Raw genomic sequence first — 21,844 nt, 5'->3', positions numbered from 1 at the left:
CACCACACTCCAGCCACGTGTTCGCCGATAATTGGTTGTGTGCGCTTGTTTTAATCGATGCGGGCGCATCCCATGAAATTCCTCCTGCTTCTAGGACTTTATTTTCACTTCAATAGTCTGAAAATTGTAGCTAATTTTTGGTGCAGAGTATTGAGATCGTGAACTCGCAGTTGCAGATCTGGAAAACGTGAAATACTTTGTTATAAGGGGAATCTCTCGAAGAATAGCTTTGAATAATGCATAGAGTACTTAGAGTCCGTTACTCATGTCGATCTTCCAGTTGCTTTTAAATCTATTTTGGTTCACTTCAGCACCCCGTCCTACTTATAGGATTAGCCTTCCACAAAATCTTTTGATTTTTGCTCATTAAATTATAGAGACAGTATGCTGTATAACGTAAGCTGTATAATAGTCATTCATCTCTCTACATCTTACTACCAGAAAACCACTATATGTTGTGCAATAATTCTAGGTAAACAATATGCCCTTCTGTCAGGCGGGTGCCGCAAAAGGGGGGGGTCTCTTCTTTTCTCGCCAGGAAGTTATGAGTCAGCCACGAATGTCCAATCCAAAGACGGGAGAGAATTCTCTGTTCATACGTATTGGCTGACCTTCCACTTGACGTTTGATACTTTAAGTTTACGAAGCTCCAAGTCCCTATCCCGATTCCGTTCAGCATTCCAAGTGAGAAGTGAGGGATGGTTCGCTTTTCTAATCAGGTCCAGATATACTCCAGTATATCGGCTCCCTCGTTCCCTGGGATCCCGGTGTTACTGGGAATCCAACATCGTTCATCCCGATGATACGCATGACAATTTGTACTTCTGGTACAGATCGCGATGAAGTGCTCTTCTATTTTACTCCAAACTTTAATCGATCGAATAAAAAATAAATGGTTAAACGTATCAACATTCACAGGGGGTTTGGGTTCGTAGAATATCCCAAAACATGAAAGTTAAGCTTGAATCGATGTGCATCCCATTTTCATGCGTTGATTTTTCTCGAAGTTAACATTTCAAAAATCACTTAAATATTTCGACCTTCTGTTTCTTGAATTTTTAACTTATTTTTAACAATACTTTATGAACCTCGTAAATAAATAAGCAAATAAAACCATCATGAGTGGAAAGAATTTTGCAGCTTCCTCCAAAATTTAAAATAGTTTCAAACAAAATTTCAATGCTAGTAACAATCTAATAACAGAAAACGTACCTCCATAATATGGAGCAATTCCATGCTAAATCGACCCAAAAAGAGTAAATTTCGACCCGGCCCTCTCCGATTTTTTTTAAACTTGGTACCTATGGTGGAAACTACCTAAAATCTGAATTTCCATTGTCTTGCTACCAATTTAGATTACGACTCATTTTTGAAAAGGGCGTATTCAAAATCATTGATCCTTCTTTCAAAAATAGTAGCTCAAAATCCAGATGTCTGATCAAAATATAATGTTTGACAAAGTTGTTGGAAAATCAATAGTTCATTGAAATTGGAAAAATATCATTAAAAAATCATTTGAAATCTTACTCAAAAATTGAATTGAATATTAAAAACTTTGAGATGATTTGGTATGGAATTGCTCTTTGACAAATCTACATCTAACAAAGTAGTTAGTATTAATCGTTATATCTCATTAAGGAGCGAACTAACTACGGACAAGAAGCAAAACAAAAAACACACAATTCGACACTTACATCAAATCCGGGCGAAAATTGTGAATGATTGCGCAGAATGCAAGACCGTCGCGCCAGGAGGTGCTCATGTTAGTGACCCGGACATCCTTATATCCTTCGGTGACGCGGCGACACCATAGTTCTAAAGCCTTCGTACCACGGCGTTCTGACATACTAGGATATCTGAAACAAGATGAAATAGGGGTCAGACAATGAATAAAAACCAATACTCAGTGTGTAAAAGCAATTTGCATACAAGGTCGAACGGACCGAGAAAGACAGACTTGCCCACAAACCGCAATATGTGCGAAGGCTTGCGCCGTGAGTTACAATAATTGTATGCATAAATGTCACTTAAGGAATAAAGCAACTAGTTGCACGAGATCGTGAATGGTATTCATATGATGCTATGCAATGGCTAGAATTTACGTTTTGGTCGCTCATTTTATCAATAATTGTTTCCCGGTACTCTTATTCTAGCGAAATCGAGGTTAATTTTCAACATACGAATGAATCCATATTTGTATCGATTCAATAATTTCAATGGCTAAAACCATAAAAATTGAATTCTTGGCTAAGAGTCCCACGAAATGCACATATGTGCATATGTGTTAACTACAGTATGGGGAGCAAAATGTGCCACATGCCCCACCGCTTGGGCGCTCATGCGCGACCGTCAAGCTATTAACACCAGCTTGAAACTGCTCCTATAGTTTCTGCTCACCGAGCGAAATAAAATATTTCGCAGTACGATTAGCTGATTATCAAAGTTAAAAACAAAATTGACATTGCACTAAATAACGAAAACCGACCGATTCTCGTAAATACGTATATCAATACAGCCATTCCATGCCAAACCGATGGTGACCGGAATAAATCGCCACAGTAAACAACTGCAACAGAAACAACCGCTTAGAAAAAGTGTAGTAGGCTAGAAATATTTGGCGCGGGAAAAACATCATGTGCCTCACATTTCTATTATAAATTTATTCTCTTGTTCTCGTTTTTCGAAATTTATTCTGAGGACAATGTAATGGGGACGAAGTCCCCATTTGGCGAGGATAAGGAATCGAGGCGGCCCATGCCGCCAAGATGACGCAATCCGAGTCCACCGCCGACCCGCCGTCGGAAGCGGCGGTGTCTCGCACGCAAACCTGGGATCCACTGATTGCCCGGTTAGTTTGAAACATAGGATACGATCCTTTAGCAATGTCCGACCGAGCTCTAGCGAGCGTCGGACGGTATACGTCTGCCCGGGGCGTTACGTTTGCCTGGGGCGATACGTTTGCCCGGTTAATTCTTGTTTTGAAATACAATACCGCGCCACAATATTTATAGCCTACTACACATTTTATAAGCGGTGGTTTCTGTTGCAGTCGTTTTCTGTGGTGATTTATTCCGGGAACCCAAACCGATATAGTGGCTCTCAGATGTTCGTGATAAATAGTAGTTTTGTTCTTTATCGCAATATATTAGAGTCGCATTTCTATTTTTTCCATTAGGGTGCTCATTTAAATTCATGAAAACTGGAAGAACTTCCTTTTCTCACATACGTTTGTTCTGCCGATTTGTGTGTTAACCCTTCCCTCTATGTCGAATGCTTATAACTCGAACATTTCTTAACAGATCGGAAAGATGTTTGCATCAATTTATAGGAAATATTTCTACGCGTCTATCATAATTGATAAAATATTATTTTTCATGAAATGAACAATTGAATAACTGTAAAATGTCAAGCGTTATCCAAACGCCCTATCTGCCAAGTTTTGATTGGCCCGATTTACGGTACCACAGGTACGTCAAAATCGACGTACCTGTGGAAATCCGCTCTGCAAATTTACATGCAAGTCGGGGGTCAATGTGCCTGGGGGAATCCACTTTGTCAAAACATGCAAGTTGGGGGTATTTTTTCCCACTGAGCTGTGTTTCCCTAACACGCACTTCAAAATTAATGTGCCTGGGGGAATCCGCTTTGCAAATACATGCAAGTCGGGGGATTATTGGTGTTGAGTACTTTTGTGCTCGCTTGTCGTTGTGCAGACCGGAATATGTTTTCCTAAAACGTACTCTTAAACTGAGAGGCCCAGGAAAATTGTCATTTCAGATACTAGAGATGAATGACCTTTCGCGGTTCGAGAACTACGTAAACATGAGATGTACAATAATTTCAGAGGGAAATGTAAAATACAATGATCGTTTGACAATTCTTCCGTTCACATATTTTGGTAGTCCTAGGCATCATATCAAACGTGAAAGGACGTTCATCAAATTTATTTGTAACGAAGAACATAATGTATTACAAAAATTTCAATGCATTCTAAAATAATATTCGAAGTGGTAAACGAGTGGATTGCATAATATAAGTGCGTAGTTCTACGTCGAAAATATGCAGTCGTGTCCTAGATACAACCCCTTACATTTTTTTACAAATATTACTTTAAAATAACATAACTATTGAACCACTGAACCGATTCATATGATCAACATATCAAATTGCAGCCAATTCTTAAAAAAAAATACACCAGCGAAAAAATTGGATTTTGTTTTCGTAATCATTGATTGTATATGTTCTAACAGTTTACATGGTCTCGGGACCAAGGCCGCTATATTATAACTATATTAACTTGTTTTCAGTGTTCGTTCAAAATTCCTATGACGACTAGACTAGATCTATCCGACTAGAATCCATTTATTTTCGCAAGTATAATTATGTTTTCAAAGAAGACTAGCTCATTGGTTTCAATTTGATAGGGGAACCCGGGGCAAGAGTGCCACCTTAAGCAAATACGTGTTTTTGAATACCCTTTTGTTATTTTTTTCCATTTTTTGTGGTTTTTTCATTTATACTCCTGTTTAGGTGTAGCTATGTATCAAATGAAAATGCACTGTGAAATGCATGGTGCACGTAAATTCAAGTTCTGGTGGCGTTCACGGAAATCGGCAAGCCAATCTTCTCCAGTCCATTTTGATGTTTTGTCGAAAAGATCTTCTAAACTATTTTGCTCTGCAAATTCCCTAGGTTCCGGATGTCTTGTATTGTCAGCCCATAATATATCTTCTCCATATTGATGTGACTCACGAGTTATTCCTCCTGTTGTTCAGAAAGCACAATTCTAAAACGGCCTAACTTCTGCTACCAATCCAACTAGTGATCTTCCTTCTGCACATATTTGGCCAATGTTCTTCTGGACAAACTATATTCCTCCGCAGCTTGTCTAACAGATCGAAAGCAATCATAGTTTCCATCTACCACTGGCTCCGGGTCGAAATTCGTTTATATTTACGGACCATGAGGTTCGAGGTTAGGACTATGGCATTTTTGCTCCGGAAGTTGAGAGATAACAAATTTATTTTTATTGAAATAAATGTGTACGATTTAAGTTAGGTAGGTTGAAAGAAAAATGATTATTCTATAGGGTTGGGGAAAAAGAAATGTAGTTTTTAGAAATTTAGAAATTTGACGCTTTATTTAACATACTTAAAATTATCCAATTAAAGTCAAACATACGCCGTTTTGTTCGCCAACTTGTTGCTATTTAGAAGGCAACTTCATTATCATCCAACACCACGTTTCCACGACGATTGGCCTACCAGTACGGGGTGTATCTTCGACAGCCACTACACCAGAACGAAATCGATCAAACCAACGCTGTGCTGTGCGAATTGTTACAGTATCGGGTCCATAAACTACACAAATTTTTTCGGCCGCCTTCGTTGTAGTTTTACCTCGTAGGTAGTAAAAACGTAAAATATGGCGAATTTCTTGCTTGGTGGACTCCATCTTTGACGCGCTATAACTTGAGACTGAATTAGGACAATCACAACACTGTCAAAACGACACTTGTAGCACAAATTGTCGTCTTTAAATAGCCGTATAGTATGACCCGATGCGATAAGTACAACACAAGATATGTTGATGTGTTGCCATATATTGACAATATACGACATTTCTTTTTCCCCAACCCAATATTTGTATTTATGGGTGGAGTCATGTAAACATATAGAAACTGATGGTATTTCGTTAATTTGCGCCTGTGCGTTCTCGTATAGATTGCAGTTGTAAGAAGCACAGTTAGTATTTATCTGATTTCCAGTAAAAAATCATTATGGTTCTAGCTGATGATATGTGAGATATATGCAGTATCTGTATAAAACATAGTTCTGTAGTTAAATAATTTTAAAAGACGGAAATTTGCAAAATAATCAACTGGGAGGGAGGGAGAAGGAAAAACTACCGGAAAATAAGGTAGAGGGAGTTATTTGACTCATCTACACTATTGATCAATGCATCAAAAATGCATCTTTCAAAGGAGTAAACTGAACTCGAACGCTTCGATCGGTCACGCTGGAGCTATTCACCTAATCCGCTGAGTGCCCTATGCCCCATATTACGCAAGTGCTTCACGAGTCAGGATCGATGTTTTATCTACTGACCAAGTTGAATCACCACGACTTAAGGGGTCGAGGGTAAGATCTACACCAACCAGCGCAGACCAATTGCAACTCTGAAAGCGAACATTGAAGCTGCCTTCGTCTATATTGAACTCCATTTGTTGCGAAAAAGTGTAAATGATGTGCGACAACATACTATTCTCAATCGCTAACGAATTATGGTAAAGATCAGGGCTCGGCAGTCATATTCAACTGAGGATAGTCAGCGGACTATGAAGAAATTCGCCTTCGCATTCAATTGAAAATGAGTTTTGGCTTCTACCAGCAATTACTCCGTCAGCATGATTCAACAGTCATTCGAGCGTTTAGTTGCTATCTCACTCTACGGCTCGACCATCTCATTCCATTCTTCCCCGTCAAATGGACTTCGTTACATATTGAAGTGACTCCCCCAAAAATTAATTCGTTTCTCTCACTTTCATGTATTGTATTGATGCATGTATGCATGTATCGATGTTTGAGTTCAACGTGGTTTATACATATACTACAGGTGAGCTAGATTTGTTTGTATCGTACACGAAAACTATTCACACATATAAAATAGCGTGCAGTGTTGTGTTCAGAAACACTGACAAACCGTTTTTCTGTTTTTGTGTTTTTTCCACAAACTTAAACTCGGAGACAAAGTGAACCAAAATTTTGTTAAGAATGTAGTTTGCACGCTATTTACTGAGACTAACGCGAAGACATTCATAGCATAGCTGGTCACTGTCTAAGTTCGTTGGCTTGAGTTCACGATGGGAAAACAATGAAGCCGTCTATTAATGGTATAACTACTTTTTTGCATCAGAAATCATTGATTATGTTGATAGATCTAATTTTGACAACGCATAAAATCAGCAATGCTAAGGTGTGATTCAATCATATACAAACACTCTCCACCTAACGGTTTGAAAACCGACGCCGTACATTCTATTTGATATTTCTCTTCTGCTGTGTTTCTGCGTGTCAGTGCAAGTACTGCACTATGCTTGCTTCGTGCATGTTCTAAGAATGCATTCTGAGGCGAAAGCTTTGGCACATCCGTTCAACACGGTTACAAAATAGAAACTGAGGTTAACCAGGGTGAGCACAATGTCAACGACGACGACAAGCATCAACTGCTGACCAATCACGGCTGAGATGGATATTCAAGCAGGTATTGTTATTCATCGATTTTTGTGCTTCAAACAGTTTGTTTTCAAAACATTGTTTGAGCTGTTGAAAAAAGTTTTCGGTCAATAAGTAACAAGCATATAACTCGTAGACATTTCATCTTACGAATGAAGTGATTATCACACCACTTCGTTCAGCCGGCAATGAGGTAGTAATGCTCAAAACCCCTCACCTCCAACGCTCTCGTTTTCGAAACTTTGTACATAGATCCCAATACAGAAATGGAAGACGTAGTCGTTCGTCAAAAGTTATTTTCAAAATTTCGATGCAATTAAAACTAATATCCTAAGTAATGAAAAGCGAGTTGATATTTATATTTTTTTTGTCAGAGAAGAGCTTGTAACAATTTCGGAGTTTGGTGATGATAATGATATTTGGAGTTTGGTGATGATAATGATGATGCTTTGAATTATAGAGGCTTTAAACATTCTCATCTCATTCGCCTCAAGTCTAAACTAAACTCTCGGCCTTGGCCGCTTCGAAAGCCTCGCTAGGGCTGCCGTATAGTCGCTAGCTGGATGACTGATGAATCGTGCATGACTTTAAGGGTGACTTATTCCGATCGATCATCAAATTTTCGTGAATTCGTTCAAAGCGGCACCAAAGTACAGCGCATTTCAAGCCGAATGTGAAGAAGGTGTTTTCTAGTGGTGAGAGTCGGATTCTTCAGTGGAAAATTTAAGGTAATACTTAAACTATGCGTAGACAGCAGTACATAAGTACTATTTCCTTTAATACCAGTCTCATGTTTTATTTTGTTTGTTTTAACGTGTAAGTAGGAGTTTATTGAATGGAGCAAAGAGAAATTATCTCTCTTTTATTTCGATAAGCTAAAAGAATGATTCTAAAGTAACGAAACAAGGTGTACATTAAGGTGAGAATGCCGCGTTGTGCGTTGCTTCTCATCAGCTGTCATTGCTTGCGTTTTGTGCTAAAACATTCGCCCGACGCAGTCTGTTGTCTAGCAGTCTAGCATTCGCGTCACCACTTTTCAAGTAAACAAAAACAAAATAAAAATTTAAAAAAAAAAATCGTATGAAAATCGTGTTTTTGTTGTGTCCATGGATCAGTTGGATGTTTTTTTTAAAAAAACACATTGACATATCGGCGCTGGCGGCATTGAGCTTCGTTTACTAGTTTAGGAGAGCGTGGAAGAATAGCTGATTTTCAGTCGGAATGAACACATTTTCAAAATTAAAATTATGAATGAAAATTAACTTTTCCATATCAAACTGGTATTCTATTTAAATGAAAAACATTTTTGTTTGCAGGTGGTGAAAAAGTCTCATACGAAAATTGTTTATGAAGACAACTCTATATTATGATGAAAAAATCAGCAACAATGTTGGAATTGTTTAGCCATATGGTTGAATGATAGTCAGAAACACGTGTTTCAAGTAATCAAATAACATGATGTGAAAATTTTCATTCAAATTTTAGAATTTAAAAACCGTCTTCGTGTCTTCTAATCTGATAGAGATTACACTAACGAGTTTGCCACTGTCATCGCGAATTCGGCGCAAGCAGTTTAGAACAAATGTTAGCGTTTAGTACAACGATGCTAATGACGCAACGCATTATTGTGATCGTCTAAATGGAAACACACATATAACGCGACGCATTGCGCGGCATTCAGGTCCCACCTTTAGGGTGCCAATGAGAATGGTCATCTCTAATTTTAAAAAGTTACACCATAAAAAAATGTTCACCACCTCCAAAAAACACCCTATGCCAAATATCAGCTCAATCGGATTTAAGGGAGAGTGGCGCAAAGCGGTCATAGTTTGTGGTTTTTGAAAATCGAAAAATCACCCAAGGGAGAAGTAAAGGAAATCGGGGTTGTCTTAAAATTGCATGAAACGTCGAGATCTAGCGATTTTTTTTGTCGAAAATCGACACCATTGGGCTTAGATTTTTTTCGGAATACGAGACGAAACGTATGGTTTGGGGACCAATAAAAATAGTTATCCCGATTTTTCATTCGGAGCTTGCTGCGAAATGTTGATTTGCACAATAATATACCCTATGCAAAATATTAGCTCATTCGAACTTTATTTAATAGTGTCACAGAAGTTAAAATTTTATTTTTTTTAAACCAAAAATCTCCGAAAATCGGGCATTTCAAACAAAATTTTTGATGTCAAATGTCTTAAAATTGCATTACTGGTCGACATTTACTGTTATCTCGAAAAAAAACCATGTCAAACAAATTTTTTTTAGCTCTTGGTCGTTTTCCGCCTGGAAAGTCGATTTTTGACAATATTTTTTTTGAGATAACTGTTAATCTCGACGTGTTATGAAATTCTAAGATATTTGGCATAAAAACGATTTTTTTGAAAACCCCGATTTCCGTTGATTTTTCGGTTTTCAAAAAACTTTTTAAAATTTTAACGACTGCAACACTAATAAATGAAGTTCGAATGAGCTAATATTTTGCATAAGCTATATTATCGTACAAATCAACATTTCGCAACAAGTTCCGGATGAAAAATTAATATAACTATTTTTATTGGCACTTAAAACCATACGTTTCGTCTCGTATTCCGAAAAAAATCTAAGCCCTAGAGTGTCGATTTTTGACAAAAAAAAATTCGAGATGACACTAGATCTCGACGTTTCATGCAATTTTAAGACATTTGACATCAATTTTTTTTCCAAAATCCCGATTCTCTTTACTTCCCCTTTGAGTGATTTTTCGATTTTCAAAAAACTAAAGCTTTGACCGCTTTGCGTCACTCTTCATTAAGTCCGATTGAGCTGATATTTTGCATAAGATGTTTTTCCGAGGTGAACATTTGGTGAACATTTTGTATAGGGTAACTTTTTGAAATTTTAGGGTCGATTTTTCCCCATACATTCATTTGCACCCTAGTGTACATAGCATCAATACTTAGATGAAGTAAGTTTATTTCGGTTTGAAGCATGCGCGCGCACATGCCCCGATTATGGCGAGGAAAAACAGATAAGTTGTTTTCCAAAAAAAGAAAAAAACACTGATTAATCTAATTAATCAATCGAATGTCGACCAATCGATTCGATACAACCATAAGATAACGGACGGCATAGCTACGCTGGAATTGATTCGCTCGTCGCGGCGCGTTACATTACATATAAAACGTTCCACAATCGCTAGCCCATGCGTTTTTGCTGCTGCATTCGTTCGTTTGTCGTCGTAGAAAATAGGAGTTCCACATTGCTTTTTTCCCCTATGATTCGATTACGCAAAGCCGTTTATAACCGCCAGCCGCCAACAACGGTGCAGGCGCGGCTTCGTGCTTCTGACTCAAGCTTTTTGGTTCTGGTAGTAATCTTACTTTATAAGGCAAAATACCGCCACTCTCTTTCTCAATGAATTGGGTGGCAGGAGTGCTGCTTCAAGACGTTCGTTCGCGCCGCGTTTGCATCCCGCGCTACGGATTGCTGCGAGCACTCCGAAAGATCACGACGATGTCATTCATCGCGATGAGCGTTAACACAGCAGCTTTGATGGCCATCATCACCTTTTGTCGTTTGGGATGGGCGGCAGGATGGTGAAGAAGAGTAAGCAGAGAGATCTACAGTTACATTGAGGTGTGCGAAGTCGACCAACAGTGAAACGACGGATTGCCTTTTTGGGCAATGGTCCCTTTTTGCGAACTTACGAATTGAATGTTCCGTCCGAACAGTATGGGGCAAGATAGATGATGAAAAATAGGGAAATTATTCAAATGTACAATTCTCTTCGGCCTCTTTCGTTTCCTATTTATTCATTTAGTTTGTTTATTTATAAATTTCCCGAGTTTCAAAATCTCGTGTTCATTGGATTTTGTCGAACAATTTTAAACTTGAAAGTTTTCTGCACATAACTTAAAATTCTACGTCGTCGCCACGATTCGTTCATGTCTCTTTGATCTTTGAACATAAAATATATACATTCGATGAATACGAAGTGTTCTGGAGAGCAAATTACCGAATGGAATACTATTTTGAACTTAACAAAAATGTTTACTCCAGCGCGGCTGCTTCAAGTTCACCTTAATTCTGAACTGGTCACTACAATTTGTGTGTAAATTTCTTCGGTGAGATCGGGTTTGTTCTTCATTGGTAACCGTGGGTTCTCGTGTAGTATTTTATATTCTGTGTGCATTCATATTAAACTCTCAGCCATTGTTAGGCCCCTCCGAGCACTAGAACCATTTGCTCCACGCACCGTACATGTTTATTTATGTTTTCGTAAAGTTACTGTATTTTCCAGCATAATTATCATACAAGACTTGCTGCTCAGTTCAACAACAATAGCAGCAGGTACTGGTGAGAGGCGCGCATTTAGTTTCCACGCTTTCCGCGGCGCTTCGTCGAGGCTACCTGTGTACAGTTAAATGTTATTTCCATCCCTCTCCGCTCACAACAGCCGTCTTACTTCTAGAGGAGAGTGGTGAATAATCAAGAAGATTGTTGCCGGTCGTAATGAATCATATCATCAGACTGGAATCACTCATCGAATCTTGGTCGGCGCTTGTTTGTCGGGTGCAGAAAACATGTGAAAGCAAGCAAGCGGGCTTTGCTCTTATCAATATCAAATTTACATACTTTATCATTTCTTGTGCACCGGAACGTGTTTGATCGCGGCGCTGTATGCGTAATAGCCATAGCAACATGTACACCTGATTTCTCCGCACACCATGACGAAGGGCCACCCTACAATTCTCGATGGGAACTGTGTCGCGAACTGCTCGTCAGTTCAATGGTCGTCCGATCGAGTAATCAGGGAACAAACTCTGTTTGGGATATGATAAAGAGTACTGTTATCTGAATACATAAATATGTTGGGTGCAAGCTGACATTATACCTGAGAGTCCCTGTCATTTCATTTTTAGAGTACCTGTCATTTTTGGTTTTCTGCCGTAATATTGCATTTTTGTGGATTTAATATTCAAATAGTTTTCAGGTATCTCTTAGCAAAATAACATATCCATCGCTTCTAAAAAACACAATTTTCCTAAGAAATAATCCACAAATCATATCATGCAGTACCTTCCACAGAACGGTAACAGAAAATTCGAACCTAATGATGGTTTGGTGGCGGTGGAGGCTAAAACAACTGTAGAGGAGTATAGAGATGAACCAGCCTTTGGCTGAAAATCTCTTTAATAAAGAAAGAAAAAAAAACTGTAGAGGAACACTTGAATAGACCTTGAGTTAACCAGCACCCTGTTAGAGAGGAGGGAGGAGCGTCGCATTATCATAGAAGCTTTTCTTGTCCTCTTAAACCACTTGCCAAATTTGGCTCTATTCCCTTGATTAGATCTCGAGTTATGCAGAAATTTGTGTTTCATTTGTATGACAGCCCCGTCTTAGAGAGTGGGAGGAGTCTCGAACCATCATAGGAACCTTCCCCGGCCCCAAAAAAACCTACATACAAATTTTCACGCCGATCGGTTCTGTAATTCCCATGTCATTAAGAATCAGACAGATAGACAGACAGATATAACTCCATTTTTAAATATATATATATATATATATACAGTAGGGTGCCAATGAAAATCGTCATCTCTAATTTCAAAAAGTTACCACAAAAAAATTGTTCACCACCTCGAAAAAACACCCTATGCCGAATTTCAGCTCAATCGTACTTAAGGGAGAGTGGCGCAAAGCTGTCAAAGTTAGAGTTTTTTGAAAATCGAAAAATCACCCAAGGGGGAGGGAGTAAAAGAAATCGGGGGAGCATCTCTGCTATTGAGATATGTTATGTAAAAAACCTCAGCTTCAAAAAAAAAATTAAAAATATAGCACCCTCTAGCACAAAACCATCAAATAGGTTTTACATAGGTTTAAAGGAGCCGAACTCCTTACTGTATTGTTACTAGTATATATACATTTTTCCTTAATTCTAATGTTAATAATATAGGAAACCGATTACTCGCGGTCAACTCGAGTTTAGAAGGGTGACATATTTTCTTCAGGAAAAGGAGGGGATATGAGGATATGTTGACAATGATCACACTCACACTCTCAATCACACTCATCACACTCAATTCTTAAACCTATCTTATATCTAATATGTATTTACATTTCATCTTATTCTTAAGAAGGGATCCGATCTCTCACAAAGGAAAAGGAAAAGAAAAAACTAAGGGTATAAGGACAATCACACACGAAGATCGATAGCTTTAAGGAATACATATATTTGGGACATGTAATCAAGGTCTAACCGAGCCAACACGTCTCTCACCGGCACCATGGGCTGCCTTCCTCGGGCCCGAAGGGTGACTACTAAATTCGATCTGGCGACAAGATACAGCTCGCACGACCAAACAACGTGCTCGATGTCGTGGTAACCTTGGCCAAAGATTGTTGTCGGCAAGATTAATACGAAAGAGTAGCGCATCTAACGAACAGTGATTGGACATGAGTCGGGAGAAGGTGCGAATAAAGTCCCGACTCAAGTCCAGACTTTTGAACCATGGTTTGAGGCTAACCTTAGGGATAATCGAGTGGAGCCACCGGCCCAATTCATCTTCGTTCCATTTGCGTTGCCAGTTAACTATGGTATTTTTGCGGACTAAAGAATAAAATTTATTGAAGGCGATTTGACGCTGATAAATATCGCCTTCAATTGCACCTACCTTTGCTAATGAGTCAGCCCTCTCATTACCCAGAATCGAGCAATGTTAAGGGACCCAGACAAAGGTAATGACATAACAGCGTCTGGATAAAGCACTCAAAATTTCTCGTATTCTCTCAAGGAAGTACGGCGAGTGCTTTTCCGGCCTCACTGAACGGATAGCTTCGACAGAGCTAAGACTATCCGTTACAATGTAATAGTGTTCAACAGGTCGTGAGGCGACGCTGTCCAGCGCCCAGTGTATCGCTGCCAATTCAGCAATATACACTGAGCAAGGATTCTGAAGACTGTGTGAGGTGCTAAAAAATTCGTTGAACACTCCAAATCCTGTGGACTCATTCATAGAGGACCCATCAGTAAAGTACATATTATCACAATTGATATCCCCATACTTTGCATCGAAGATCGTTGGAACGATCCTCGATCGAAGATAATCTGATGTTCCATGGATATCCTGCTTCATGGACAGTTCAAAATGCACAGAGGAATTGATGTAGTCAGGAAAACAAACACGGTTGGGAATATACGAAGAAGGATTAACCTGCATGGAGACGAATTCATGATATGAGCTCATGAATCCAGAATGAAAATTTAGCTCGATCAGCTGCTCAAAATTTCCGATCACCAATGGGTTCATAACCTTACACCGGATGAGGAACCGAAGAGATAATAAATTGAAGCGATCTTTTAGTGGGAGTAGGCCTGCCAAAACCTCGAGACTCATGGTATGCGTTGAGGGCATACATCCCAACGCGATACGGAGACAAAGATACTGAATTCGCTCGAGTTTAATGAGGTGTGTTTTGGCAGCTGATTGAAAACAGAAACTGCCATACTCCATCACTGAGAGAATAGTTGTTCGATACAACATTATAAGATCTTCGGGATGGGCTCCCCACCAGGTGCCGGTAATTGTACGGAGAAAGTTTATTCTTTGTTGACATTTTTTACTCAGATACCTAACATGGGCATTTAGAGTCGAACCAGACCCCAAGATACTAGAATGACATAGCATGAGTGATCGCTTTACCCAAAAGTTGAAGCTTTGGTTTTGCTGGTCTATGCTTCCTAGAAAAAACCACCATCTCTGTTTTCTCCGTGGAGAATTCGATCCCTAGCCCAATGGCCCAGATTGAAAAATTGTTCAAAGTATCTTGTAAGGATTCTTGCAGGTCGGATTCGTTTGATCCTACGACAGACACCACTCCATCATCTGCAAGTTGTCTTAGGCTGCAATTTTGTGTAAGGCAATTGTCAATGTCGCTTACGTAGAAGTTGTACAAAAGAGGGCTTAAACATGAGCCCTGGGGTAATGTAAGAGATCCGACTTACTGCCGAATCTCCGTGAGAAAAGTTCAAATGTTTCTCACAAAGCAAGTTATATAACATATTATTCAATAGAGGCGGCAGATCCCGAGAGTGTAATTTGTCTGACAAAACCTCTATTGAAACAGAATCAAAGGCCCCCTTTATGTCCAAGAATACTGAAGCCATTTGTTTTTTTTCGGCGTAAGCCATTTGAATTTCTGAAGAAAGCAACGCAAGACAATCATTCGTCCCCTTGCCCCTGCGGAACCCATATTGTGTGTATTTAAATGCATTCGATTTATCTCCATAAAGCTTGGAACACTGGCCATCCCACCATGGATTGGGAGGCCTTCGACGAATAGTGGAACCTGGGATGGGTTTCGTTTGAGCGCGAACCGCGCTGCGAGAGGTCAAGAGGTCAAGAGCACTTGGGTTAGCAGGAGGTTTAGGTACACGTGTTGTTTCCCCAGTGTTCAAAACGGTCATATTGAAGCTGTTACAAAGGTCATATATCAACGATGAACGATTATCGTCGTACGGTTCCCCCCAGGCAGTTCCGTGAGAGTTGAAGTCTCCCAAGATTAATCGTGGCTCAGGAAGGAGTGAGCACATGTCAACAAGTTGCTTGCGGCTAACCGTAGCTCTCGGAGGCCAATACAAGCTGACTATACAGAGGTCTTTGCCTCTGATGTTTGCATGACAAGCAACAGCTTCGATCCCTCCAATAGGTGGAAGGTCAATTCTAAAAAATTAGTGACACTTATTGATCCCCAATAGTACCCCTCCGTATCTGTCATCACGGTCCAAGCGTATGATATTAAAATCGTGGAAAGAGAGATCATTTTGAGAAGAGAGCCAGGTTTCGGATAGAGCAAAAACATCACAATTGAGTTTATGAATTAGAAATTTGAATGTATCCAATTTAGGCATAAGACTACGACAATTCCACTGTAAAACAGTGATATCTTCGACCTCTCTATTTAAATTAAACATCAAGAGAGATAATCATTGCAAGAAGGGGCCATGTTTGCATCAATTGCTGCAAAATTGTCTTTAGTACTGGAAGCATTGCGGTGACAATGGTTCTGATGGAGTCGGAAACATTAAAACTCGTGAAGATTTGATCCACAAGGTCAGACAACTTTATAAATCCCGATTGGGAAGTTGAACTTGACGGAAAAACAGGGACAGTTGGGGTTTTTGATGTCCCCTCGAGTGCTGGGTCGTTCGAAGGTGAACTATTACCACGGAGGCCAGGAGGGACCTGATTTTGCTTATCCGCTGCACTCGATTTTTTGGACAAGCTAACAGGGGGTATCACCGGAGGGACTTGTCCTTGAACTTTGGGAGTGGTCACATTTTTGCGCCGGGGATTCCCTTGAGAAATAAACGGCGTGCCCCCGTTAGCTGTATCCGCTTCCATTTCGTCAACTGGCAACGTAGCGAAGACATTGTGTGTATTGATTGGTTGTTGTTCTTGAGCCAGTGGAGAAGCGCCCTTCAAAATTTCTGCGAAGGTGCGTTTAGAGCGTTCCCTCAAAGAGCGCTTCTGTTTCTCCCAGCGAGCCTTGTATGTTTCACAAGCTGAGAGCACGTGTGGGGATCCCCCGCAATATGGACACTTATGCTCAGTCGCACTGCAGGATTTCCCCTCATGTTGTTCTCCGCAAGTGGCACATCGTTCTTTATTGGCACAATAAGCAGCCGTGTGACCAACTGACTTGCCCTTTGGACAAGTCATTGGCTTTGGAATAAAAAGTCGCACGGCTAACCTCAATTTATCTACCATCACGTAGTCAGGGAGAGCTGAACCAGCGAAGGTGACTCGAAACGAGTTGGACGGCGTAAATTTCTTTTCTTCTCCTTCATGGGAGACTGTTCCGAGCTGGCGGCAACCCAAGATCTTAACAGTCGTCGAGGGCAGTTTTTTAAAACGGCCGGTACCTTCACTCGTAATGTATTCGCACGTCAAGTCCGTTTCGGTTATCACACCCTCAATTTCGACTATGTGAGAGGGAATGTAGACCCGATACTCAATTGTAAAATGCTGATCGACAACAATCTTGTTTGCGTCTTTTCGATCATTCACGACAACTCGCAATTTGTTTGGTCTAACCTTCGAAATTTCCGAAACGGAGGTATACCTTGCCAGATCTTTCGCGATCTGCATGACTCTCAACGCCTTTCCATTTGGCTTAGGCCTGAAGAAAACAATCCAGGGACCAGTTCCGGGCGCATCTTCTGGATTTCCGAAACGGAGGTATACCTTGCCAGATCTTTCGCGATCTGCATGACTCTCAACGCCTTTCCATTTGGCTTAGGCCTGAAGAAAACAATCCAGGGACCAGTTCCGGGCGCATCTTCTGGATAGACCTTTACACGGGGAGTGGGAATAACAGGGGGGGAAGGCGAGGACGGGGATTGAGAGTGGGAAGGCGAAGGTTGAGAAGGAGCGGGAAGAACAGAGGGAGAAGACGAGGTTGAAGGTAGAGTGGGATCGTTAAGGGCAGATGGGAGATTTGCTAGTTTTTTGGAGGGAGGCTTGGTAGGGTTAGCTGACTCGTCCCCAGAAGAAGTATCTTCCGTATTTGGAACACGTTTGAGTGACTTTTTTTTATCTGTTAGGAGGGAACTAGAGTCAGAGACCTCCATATCCGAAGGTCCCCCACTCTCTGCCATTTTAAATTTTCACTTATATTCTAAGTATTTTTTTAAACAATATTTCACAATAAAATAATTCACAAAAACAAAAAAAAAATTATAATTATTAAATATTTTCTCTCAGTATATTTAATGTTGTTCACCTATGAACGCACTCCAGTGCAGATGAACGGGAGCGTGCTGAAAGCTCGTTGGTGGTGGGAATGTGCCTACGACACCACTACACACAGTCGTCGGTGAAAGCTTACCCGCACTGTCACTGTTGGCACGATGACTCGGCGAAATCTCCAATGTCGGCGAAGCAGCGACAAAACAAAATCCAATGCTTGACTTTCCGAGGATGAAAGCCTCTATCCACTTGCAGGCAGGGCACTTCACTCACTATCCAGATAGCGAAATGAACTCTTCAGCGGCAAAAAAAACAACAATCACGCGGTAACCGATAACGGAACTTGGACGCGACTTTCCTTCGTCTGGTTACTTCGGGCAATCGGCGAAGAATGAAGAGTGTACTAGTGTGTAAAATTAACATTAAAGGAAAACTAAGTTACAAAAAAAACCTTTACATGTTATAAAAAGTAAAATGGATAATTGAAGGAAAAATAAAATCACATCAGAGATGGAGAGATGTTCTGCAGTAAGGGATTCGGAGATGAGTTGCAGCTTGTCCAGAATTTAGGCAACAGACTGTGCATCCAGTCATCGATTTGACTGATTCCTGCTAGTCTATGAAGATCCTTGGTCGGATGGAAGGGGTCTAAGTTTAACATCATTTTCAGTAAACGATTTTGTTTGATTTGTAGTTTCTTGCGATGAATTCTTGCACAGTTGAACCATGCTGGAAAACCATAGGTGATTGGACGAATTATAGCTTTGTACAACAGAAGTTTGTTGACAATGTTCAAGTGGAAATGACGACAGATCAGTGGATATAAACAAGTTTATCGCATTTTTGCAGTGATTTCTGGATGTGAACTCCAAATTTTAGTTTTTCATCCAGGTGTATTCCGAAATAGTTTACGTCTTTGGATTATTCTACTTCGTGCCCGCAAGTAACAACACCACAATTCGGAAGGAATCTCGAGTTTCGTCGATTCGTGAAAAAGATTGGCTGGGTTTTGGTAGGATTGATTTTAACTTTCAATTTTTTTATTTTGAACTCGTCAACGGCATTTTGAGCGGCTTGAAGATTGTTTATAATTATATCCGGATCTGAATCGGTGGACAAGAATGTAAATATGTAGCAGTGGACACCATCAATCATAACTATGTCAGCTGTAAAAATGTTTAAAGTGTTGGGCTTAAAACTGAGCCTTGGAGTACCACAAGGAATTGTTAATAAGTCTTTGGTATCTTGGCCAGTTGGCACGGGAATAGCATTACGTCGTTTTCACAACTGGTATAAACGGAATCCTTGAATCAATCGTAAATATAACAGGCATATGGTCCGAAGACAGTTCATTATGAACCACTGGATTTGTCATGTCCAAAAGATTGTTAGACAACGTCAGGTCTAGTCTAGATCATCTACCTCTTCCTGTTGGATGGTATGTTGGTGTATCTGATACGTGGATGTAATCATTTCTTGCAGACATTACTCGAGTGAGTTGAGTTCCAGCTTTGTTACTTCGGTGGCAATTCCATTGACGACTACATCATCTTGGGTAAGCAACCGTAGATTGTTATCATTGATCCTGGGAAGTAAGCAACAACGGTCTTTATTGCAGTGCCATTATCGTTCAAAAGAATTCCCCATGTTTCAATGACCTTTGTGTTGATGTCGATTTGTTTAAAAAATCAGTCCTTTTCTAATATTAAGCATGACTCCACCACCCCTGTCAATGTCCTCTCGTGTCGTGTCTCTGAGCGAAGGCTATAGTAGTTCGAGTGATCGAAAGAATTTGGTGGTCTCAGCCAGGTTTCTGTAACACTCGCAACATCGATGTTATGACGGTTTAAAACTTCGAAATATTCTAGCTGCCTACGAATAATTGACCCACAGTTCCAATTAAGTTCCAAGTTTGAGCTGGTCAGTCATTATAAATATATTCCATCATAAGTCCCGTTATAGCTAGAAATTATTGCTGTTTATTTCTGCACTCTTGCAATCGCTGAAACATGTCACGTGCCAAACAGAGGAGCTCTGAGATTGAGTGTTTTATCCGCGGAATAGTCTGGCTGAATCAGCGCGGATAACGAAAATCGCGGATAAAGCAATAGAGTACTAAAAATGACGTTGAAACACGAACAAAATATATTTCAGGTTGAAAATTATGTTTTATCAATACAGTAACTATTAAATTATCCATCTATTAGCTTGTGTACACCAGTGGTCAGATAATGTTAAAGCCTTGACCAGAACGAAACAGCAAAAGCTTACCACACACTGACGAATTTCGAGAGGGCCACTATAAAACTCACTTTCGCGGATAATCAACACCGCGGTTCATCCGCTCGCGGATAATCGAGGTTCCACTGTACATGCAAATTGGGGGCATTTTTGTTCCGACTGAAATGTGTTTGTCTAACACAGACTTCAAAACCAAGATGTCATCATACCAAACGTTAAAGGACTGTCATTAAATTTACTTATAAAGAAGAACATAATCTATCCAAGTGCATGAATTGACCTTACATGGCGTTATACAATCTTTTTACTCACAAAGCAAATAAATTGAATTCGGAAATTGTTTCACTCAATCAAAAATTAAACCAATACAAACAAATGATTGCTAAGCTAAGGTAGTCCCACGTCAACCTTGCGGTTATATCATAGATATGACCCACCCATTTTTTCACATTTCACGCACAGAGGAATCATGTTACAATGGTTTTTTACGTGTCCATAACGCTGGCAACGATGGCACTGAACGACATCTGAAGTTTTCTTGAAGAAGTGTCTCCACTTAACGACGACGTTGAAAGGTGTTTTGATTTTGCTCAACTCTTGCAGCTTCACTGTCCCCTTACGAAAATGTAGAAGATACAAAGCATTATGCTGCGCATTGTTGCCCTTCACCGACAGTATTTTAACGTCGATGGGATGAGTATCACATTTTGTAAGCTCTTTTTTCAACTCAGCAAGATCGAATAGAGATAAACCAGACAGCACTATCGTCACTGGGACTTCCTCGGATGGCACATAGGTGTAATATTGAACTTGGGCTTGTTTTAGTATGCTGACTGTTTGTTGAAAAAATTGCTTATTACCAATGATCAATTGGACACCATTCTTCATGTGATATTTGTCCTGCGGAATATGTTGCGACGAGAAAAACTCATGGATATCTCGTGTGCTTAAGTCAGCAATAGTAATAGGAGGGCTTCTAAATATTTTAGGCTCATTGACTCCAGTGGATTTATTCGCGTCCCGGAATATTGGATATCCCGGAGGCATTTTTATGCCTAAATTTGCTGTCGGAAGTTCAACTATCCAACTCGAACCAAATATTTTCGTAGGTATTGAAAAATACGCGGTGCAATTAACTTCGTAAATAGCGACCTAGATGAAGCGTGTTTGCAACCTTGCAGTGTTGTCAAACGAACTGATCCTCTACATTTAAACCACGAGTTTTATTTCAATGCTTCTTGCCTGGAATTGAGCTATGTGAGGGAAGCCGTTCAGAGGATACCAGTAAACTCATCCGCTCTCTCACTTTTGTGCGAAGGTAAAATGAGTGCCTAATAGATCTTATCGACCAAAGAGCCTCAATGAACTCTGGTTATCCGAGAATATAAAGTAATGATCTGCATGCTTGTTGCACGCAATCCATCCACTCAATCAATGTTTCAATGTTTGTATAACCGCGTAACCAATCGATTTGAAAATTGGGTAGGGGAGATGGGGGTAAGACGGACATGTTAAGGAAAACTTCAATTGTATCTTTGGAAAGTCATGTTTTCAAAAATTTAAAAGCAGTTTCAGTTCAATATACTGGTTTTCGAAATAACTGGTCAAATGTTTTATAAAAATGTGTTTTCCATGTTTTGT

The 21,844-nt window shown here is 40.0% G+C and overlaps 1 protein-coding gene across 7 annotated transcripts in view; it reads right to left on the bottom strand.

Annotated features, from left to right (window-relative positions):
• Window positions 1-21,844, bottom strand: part of LOC129775234 (MICAL-like protein 1) — a 62,528-nt gene that overhangs the window by 36,602 nt on the left and 4,082 nt on the right. For all 7 annotated transcript variants that reach the window (XM_055779675.1, XM_055779677.1, XM_055779678.1 and 4 more), the window contains exon 3: window positions 1,695-1,856. In XM_055779675.1, the coding sequence (XP_055635650.1) occupies window positions 1,695-1,846 (152 nt within the window). In that variant the 5' untranslated portion in view covers window positions 1,847-1,856. The remainder of the gene's footprint in view (window positions 1-1,694; window positions 1,857-21,844) is intronic.

Source organism: Toxorhynchites rutilus, chromosome 3 (genome assembly GCF_029784135.1).
Source record: "Toxorhynchites rutilus septentrionalis strain SRP chromosome 3, ASM2978413v1, whole genome shotgun sequence".
Classification (NCBI taxonomy): domain Eukaryota; kingdom Metazoa; phylum Arthropoda; class Insecta; order Diptera; family Culicidae; genus Toxorhynchites; species Toxorhynchites rutilus.
The sequence above is the reverse complement of the archived record's forward strand: the minus strand, read 5'-3'. Positions and strand labels throughout refer to the sequence as shown.